This window comes from Camelina sativa, chromosome 19, assembly GCF_030686135.1.
Source record: "Camelina sativa cultivar CO46 ecotype springtype chromosome 19, ASM3068613v1".
Taxonomy (NCBI): Eukaryota; Viridiplantae; Streptophyta; class Magnoliopsida; order Brassicales; family Brassicaceae; genus Camelina; species Camelina sativa.
The window spans coordinates 11,695,917-11,704,067 of NC_141898.1; the positions used below are offsets into that span (position 1 = coordinate 11,695,917).

The 8,151-nt window shown below is 35.7% G+C and overlaps 1 protein-coding gene across 1 annotated transcript; it reads right to left on the minus strand.

The window, feature by feature from the left end:
- Nucleotides 1-7,229: 7,229 nt before the first annotated feature.
- LOC104766153 (uncharacterized) lies at nt 7,230-7,922 on the minus strand. The gene has a single exon (XM_010489983.3). It carries the CDS (start codon nt 7,682-7,684, stop codon nt 7,352-7,354), a length of 333 nt encoding a protein of 110 aa, XP_010488285.1. The 5' UTR covers nt 7,685-7,922; the 3' UTR covers nt 7,230-7,351.
- Between the last annotated feature and the right edge of the window lie 229 nt (nt 7,923-8,151).

Sequence of the window (8,151 nt, forward strand, 5' to 3'; positions counted from 1 at the left end):
TTTCCCCAGAGGTTCCTAGGATATTTAAATCACCCACATATACTGCTATGATTACAAACCCTTTGTTTGCAAACTTCTTTATAAAAATACATGGACTGATGGGATCATTCTTATAGCCCTCTTTCGCTAGGTACTACTTTGTCTATTGTACCACATACGCCCACTTTGTTTCAGTCCATAAAGGGATTTGTTTAGCCTTATGCAGTATTGTTCTCGAGAACCACTCTTATCTTTGAGCTCAATACCCTCAGGTAATCTCATATAAATTTCATAATCCAGTGGACCATATAAATATACGGTTATAACATCCATTAACCGCAAATCCAGTTTTTCTCTTATAGCCAGACTTAGTAAATATCTAAAAGTCGTTGCATCCATCACAGGGGAGTATGTCTCCTCATAATCTATTCCTGGTCTTTGAGAGAATCCTTGTGCTACAAGCCGTGCCTTATATCTCACGATTTAATTACTCTCATTTCTCTTCCTTACAAAGACCCACTTATGTCCAACTGGCTTTATATCGAATGGTGTCCTTAAGATCAGACCAAACACATTCCTCTTCTTTAATGAACTTAACTCCACGTCAATGACTTCTTTCCATTTTATCCATTCTTTACTTTGAGTGCACTCTAATATAGACATGGGTTCATGATCCTCATTTATCTCAAGTGCTATCTTGTATGCAAATAATTCATCAATGTCGACATTCTTACGGTTCTATTGTATTCCAGACATGATATAATTGATTGAGATCTCATCATTATCAATACCTTCAGGTCCTTGAGGTTCAGCATCCCAAACCTCATTTGGTACCTTAGGATTTGCCGCAGCCATGTCTATAATTTCCTTAACCTCGGTTTGTTTTGCACCTTTCTTAGATTTCCGAGGGTTCTTATCTTTGGAACCTAATGGTCTACCACGTTTCAAACGGGCCTTAGATTCTGTAGCAACTTGATTATTGTGTTCCTTGTGAACATCAATACGTACTGGTGCATTACAAGCTGGTATGTACGATTTTGTTACTCTCTTTGGGTCAGCAAAGGAATCTGGCAATTGAATAGCTAGCTTTTGCAAATGTATAATCTTTTGGACCTCTGCCTCACATGCTAGAGTCTGAGGATCTTGCCAATTTAAGGATGTTTGATTCCATGATATTTCTTTGACCAGCTTGTTATTCTCTCCACCCAACATAGGAAATTCAGATTCAGCAAACTGAAAATCCGTGTATCTGGCCTTAAATAAATCACCCACAGTTGGCTCAAGATACTTAATTATGGTGGGAGAATCATATCCAACATATATTCCCATCCTTCGTTGAGGTCCCATCTTAGTTCTCTGTGGTGGAGCAATCGGTACATAAAAGACACACCCGAATGTTTTTAGATGGGATATGTCTGGCTCATGACCCGTTAATAAATGGGATGGTGAATACTTATGTCCACTAGATGGCCTGATGCGTATAAGCTCAGCTGCATGTAATACTGCATGTCCCCAAGCCGACACATGAAGCTTCGACCTCATAAGTAACGGCCGAGCAATCAATTGAATACGTTTAATAAAGGATTCAGCTAATCCATTTTGTGTATGGAAATGTGTCACAGGATGTTCCACACCCACCCCCATGGACATACAATATTCATTAAACGTTTGGGATGTAAATTCACCAGCATTATCTAGACGTATAGTCTTAAGTGGAAAATTTGGAAAGTGGGCTCGCTGACGTATAATCTGGGCCATCAATCTAGCAAACGCAAGGTTTCTAGTTGACAATAAGCAAACATGCAACCATCTGGTCGATGTATCAATAAGGACCATAAAATATCTAAACGTCCAACAAGGTGGGTGTATTAGTCCACATATATCTCTTTGTATCCTTTCCAGAAAGTTTAAAGTCTCTTTAATGACTTTCACTGGTGATGGCCTTATAATAAGTTTCCCTTGTGCACATGCTACACACGTGAGATGTTTAGGGATAACTTTTCTCTTTTTAAGAGTGTGCCCATTTGAATTCATAATTAGCTTACGCATCACGTTAGAACCCGGATGGCCAAGCCGGTCATGCCATAGAGTGAATTGTTCATTGAACATTTTATTCATAGCCAAATTAGCCTCTATCATATTAATCTTAGCATGGTAAATACCAGTGGCTAGTGCAGGTATAGTCTCTAGGACTTTTTTATGTCCTTGGGTGATTTCAGTAATATATAGAAACTCTTTGTTTCCTTCACCCTTTGTTTCAACATGGAAACCATTCAAAAGAATGTCTTTAAAACTCAATAAACTTCTCTTTGAGCTGGGTGAATATAAGGCATCACTTATTTCAAGATGTGTGCCATTAGGTAATAAAATATGAGTCTGGCCGTAGCCCTCAATTAGGCTTGCTATACCCGCAATTGTACTAATATTGGCACTTTTCATTATGAGATTAACAAAATATCTCTTGTCCTTCAAAATTGTGTGGCTTGATCCACTATCAACCACAAGTATATTCTTGTCCTCAGCCATTTCTAATATAGACAAGAATTTATGTTTTAAACTTTAAAGTAATAAAACAAGCAAATATATATTGAAGGAAAATAAAATAATTGAATTTAAACCAAAAACAATAATCCAATCGAATGCAAGGCATAAAATATAAAATTAAATCAAGACAACATTTGAGTTTAATTATCCTCTCTCAAACAATCAGAGGTTTCATAATCCAATAGGTCATCCTTCTCATGGTCGAAATCACCTTCACCATCGAGATGAAACAGGTTAGCTTCTGGATCCTTTTTCAAACTCTCTTGATAGAGATCAACAAGGTGCTTAGGAGTTCTGCATGTCTTTATCCAATGGTTCTCCATACCACATCTATGACAAGTGGACTTGGTCTTATGTTGCGGTATGAATACCCCGCGGCCTCTACCCAGACCACGGCCGAAGCCTAATCGGTTTCCACGGCCTTGACCACCAAAATTGTGTCCTTGGTAGTTCCCACGACCAGGACCACCATGTCCACTTCCTCCACGGCCACGACCATACTTGCCCCTATGGACATAGTTAGACTCTTTAGTATCTTTCAGCTCTTTAGGATCTTTAGGATTTTTCAACCTTGTGGGTTTCTGGTAATAGAGCTGTACCAGGATGTCTCAATGCACTATTCATCATTAATAGCTCATTGTTCTGCTCAGCAAGCAGCAAACAAGAGATGAGGCTTGCAAATGTCTTAAACCCCTTTTCACGATACTGTTGTGGAAGCAGTATGTTATTGGAGTGAAAGGTGGAGAATGTCTTCTCTAGCAAGTCCTCCTCAGTAACCTCAGTACCACATAACTTCAAAATTGACACTATCTTAAATAGCTCTGAGTTATACTCATCCACGGATTTAAAGTCTTGGATCCTTAGGTTTTTCCAATCAAATTGAGCCTTTGGTAAGAGCACCGTCTTTTGGTGTCCATATCTGTTTTTCAACTCTGCCCAAAGGTCAAGAAAATCTTTAATAGTGAGGTACTGGTTCTTAAGACTCTCAGCAAGATGATGGCATATATATGCATAATCGCCTTGTACTTATTCTTTTCAGAACAGTCATTATCATCCTCAATGCATTCGCAAAGATCCTTTGATTTCAGGTTGATCTTAGTGTCCAATGCCTATTGCAAGTAATTATCTCCGGAAACATTAAGGGCAGCATATGAGAGATTGTTGAGCTTTGCCATCTGCACAATACAGAACAAAACATCTGATCATTAGCATGCGGTATTTGAGACCGAACCATGCAATCAATATTAGGTCATGCGGTATTTGAGACTGAACCATGCCATCAATTTAAACTTAGGTCATGCGGTATTTGAGACCGAAACATGTCTTACCTCTACACATAATTTCGTGGATCATCATGCATGAAAAACAACAATTCTAGATAACATATGAACTAGCATGCAAAGTTTTCCTTTTTGCTAAATTTCCTTTTCTTAGATTGAATTTCCTTTTTCTTAAAACAGGATAGTGACAAATTTTAGGAAATATTTTCTAGGCTTTTAGAATAATGTCTAGAATTAATTTGGGAGTTATCCTAATATTTTTTTTTTTTTTTTTTTTTTTTGATATTTCATGCAAAACTTAGAACAATTTCGATTTTAATTTGGATTTTAGAGTTTTGATTTTTTAAACAAACAACCATTGGTACTCGAATTAAACTTAGAACAAGCTGCTTAATAATTTTCTCTTATGAATCTCGAATTTAGGTTTCTAGTTCTAAAGTTTTCATGCAACCGATTTTACAAGCAATCAAACAACAATAACAACCGGATTTAATCATAGCATAATTGGTTTAATTTGCAAACAATCTAAGCATCCCTAAACCTCATAACAACCGATTTTAAAGTTTAAAAATTTTAGGGTTTTAGGGTCTAAAACTTAGGGTTTTGTTTGTCGATTGTTTACTTGTAAATTTTAAGGTTCTTATAGAGATTAAGATCAGATTCGGTTCATACGAGTCCAATAAGGTTCGATGGTTTTACCTTAACACCGTTTGGGGTTTGACTGGTATTGATCCGGGAGCTAAAGACCTCGGATTTAACAAGCTTGGCCACGAACTGACTTGATCACGAACACGGGTTGTTCACGGATACGAACTGATCTCCGAACAGGAACTAGCTACGAACAGGAATTGACCACGAACAAGGATTGATCACGAACAGGTACCGATCACCAAGTTTGGACGAACAAGAACTTATGTGCGGCAGCGGTTTAGGGTTTTAGGGTTTTCTCAGTTGGACTTTAGAACAAGTCGTGCTGATAACATGTTATAAACTAGAGAAACTCGAAGGAGGATTTCTTTTCTTATTATTATTATCTCAATCGAATGTTACACATATATATAGGAATAGATAAACCCTTAGTACAAAACCGACTAGAAATAGGATAGACAATGAGCCTTCAGCCATGGGCCTTACACAATAGGACATGCATGGACCGGTTATGGAAATCCACTCTAAATGGTTTACAACATTTTTAAGATTTATTTATGTTTTAAACATGCTATAATATTAGGGAACAAAAAAAAAATCAACATATAGTCTTGGATCATAAAAAAAATGTTGGACTATCGCATATTTTGATTTTATATTTAGATATGTCGGAAAAATGAGTTATGTCGTAAAGGTTATACTACTTAGTTAACGAACAAACTAGTATTTAAGGCTGCTATGATTAGAAAACACTGTGATTATGACTGTAATAAAGTTTTTGATTGATTACCTCGTATATGTTAGAAGAAAAAGTGATTCGTAGGACATGTGTATATTTAACAAAAAAGAACCTTTTCCTTGTTAAACTTTATGATTGCAAAAGTTGTCTATTCCTTGAGTCATTCTTGTAACATGTTTCAAATATGCAGGAGTTTTCTAAAGGTTTTAATTAGTTTACTAACTGAATATAAAATTACCATTATTTGTAAGAATACCCTCCATTGATGAATTTTTGCTTTTTTTTCGAACCCATTAATAAATAGATTACTCATATATAATGAAGAGTTAGTTAGCACATGAATGTATTTCATCAGAGTTGAATAAGAGTCGTGCAAATTTCCGTATTCAGAGAGAAAAACGCATGTTATTATTTTATAAAATATGGTGAATATAACGTAATTGCAGACGTACGGAAGATAGAGACATAAATATGTTTGGTAGTGATAAATTGGGGGATAACAAAAATATTTGAACGAATACTTTGCTTTTTTTGTTTTTTCTTTTCTTTTTTCTTTTGTGTGAACCAAAGTGATTCTCTTCTCTTTTCCTTTCATCTATTTGTATCCATTAATTAGAAGTTAGACTATATCATTTTGGCCACATCAATTAGGTTTTTGGTTTTCTTTCATCCAAATTTTTATGTATTTGACCCAATTATTCAGTACTTCTTTCTCTTATAAACTCTCAAAAATGAAAGAATTTGATTCTAGCTTTATAATTAAATTTAATCAACGTAAAATATATAATTTTAGAGAAACACGTATCTTGGTTTTTAGTTTTAGCCTTTAGAAGAATATAAAACCCAACTTAAGTCTACATAATAAAAAGAAAACAAAACAAATCATATGTAACATTGGAATTGGTTGTGGATGTAACTTGGGAGAAAAAGTATATGTCACGGATCAAAATGTTATAGCTAGTCGTAAGATCTTGGATATGAAGTGAAACTGTGAAACCAACAAAATCCAAAATGTTCACATGTGTGTAAACAGAAGAAATATTGTCTGAAATTTCCGGTTTTATATTTGTACATTACGTGTTCTAAGTAGACTCGAAAACTTTAATTATTTACGTGTTAACATTATATTAATGTTTGCTCTACATCACAAATCAATTAATCGAAAATAAATATAATCTATTTTATATGATCTATCATTTGATGAAGTCACTTCCATTAGATGGAGCTCTTTTACTCTTTCAGGCCTCTATTTGCTGAGTTCAGCGACAATTGTTGTGGTCATTTATAATAGATATATTTGTTTAGACGAAGCCAAAGCCCATTATCAGCCCAGTTAAAAAAGTGTTGGTTTAGCCGATTAAGACTACTCAGAATGGTTTGAGCTCCATGCTAATTCCGAACAACGCCGGCACCCTCCGCGGTTATCGCCGGCATGGAGATTCACGCAGTTAAGCTTAGTTCTCTGTGTGATGTGTTTGTGGAGACTGTTCTGATGGAAATGTTGAAATTTTGTGGTCGAAAGATTCGATGAAATGACCACAAGCTATTGTATGATCAAAATTTTGAAAACTTTAGTTAAAAGTTATTTTGTCTCTTTGTAGATGCTTAGCTTAGACAATGTATGGCCAAATCGAGAGGACTTCATTAGTGTCTAAGCATCTACAAGAAGCGTTAAAAGCGTTTTAGGAAATGAAGAATGTGATAGTTTGTGTGGAGCCAGAGAAAGGTTAAAAAGAACTTGTCAATGAGTATAGAATATCCTGGACGACCAACATACTTTAAAATGTCATTAAACTCTTGCAGCGTTACATATATAGCTAGCGACCCAAATGGATAGAGTATTCAAAATCACGAGTTCGATTACTAATTTAGCATGTTATGGTCTCTCATCTCTGACGCGAAAAGGTTATAGAAGTACGTCTTGGTTACCAAGCAAATAACATAACATGAATTCAAGATTCCTCATGGGATAATTTTGGCCATGTTAATCAAATGACTAAAGAGATCGAACTGGGTGGAAACTAAATGACAAGACTGTGGGAAATTAATTGATTAGTTTAGTTATAGCATCACCGACCATCATTTATGACATTAAACAAAACAAAACAAAGTAGCATCAAATATTATACAATAATTAATTAGCGAAAAATAGAAAAATGGTTTAGTACAACTTGGTGGTGTTAGATCTACCAAACTTCTTGGACGCAGAGGAAGTCGTCAAGTCACCGGACCTCCTCCGTAGCATCTGCCTCATACCGTCGGCGACATGAACCGCCGGGTTATCTTTTTTAAACTTGCCACAAAACGACACGTGAGCCTTAACGGCTTCATCAACTGTGGTCATCTTCCGGCGGCTCACTTCGTCCCTCACGGCCTCGGAGCAAAGACCACAGAGCCATTTGTTGTCGAAGTTAGATTTGACCTCACTAATGTAGTCTTGTGTGCAGTCTTCCACTAACCCACAACACTCACATCTTACAGATTCTATCTCCATTCTTCACCAAAAAAGAAAAGAAAAAAGCCTATGAGCTTTCAATATGGCAAACAAAACAAGAAGATTGTTTTTTTTTTTTGGGTGATGGAGAATGGTTTTGTGTTGTGGATATTGCTTTATATGTTGCATTCTTTGGCCGGCTCTCGACACTTGCAACAATTAATATTATACTCTAGAGCGAGCGATGCGTATAATTGGGCAGATCATATAGTAATAAATCTAACGGTTACATTGGTTTTATATTTGGATAGTGACAAAACGAAATAGCACAAATTACAACTGATGATCGTATATATTAAAGTTTTGACTAATCAAAGCTTTAAAGTAATATTAAATTTTTTTTTATGTATAATGTATATGAAAATATTAATATAGTGTAGAAACTGTATGAATCATTGAATCTATATGTGTAGATTTCTAATCAATCACCGTTGTTGTCAGATAAATTTATCGTGGGTTCAGTAACC

Bases quoted from the DNA above. Each gene is read 5' to 3' on its own strand.
- LOC104766153 (XM_010489983.3), bottom strand. From the start codon at position 7,684: ATGGAGATAGAATCTGTAAGATGTGAGTGTTGTGGGTTAGTGGAAGAC.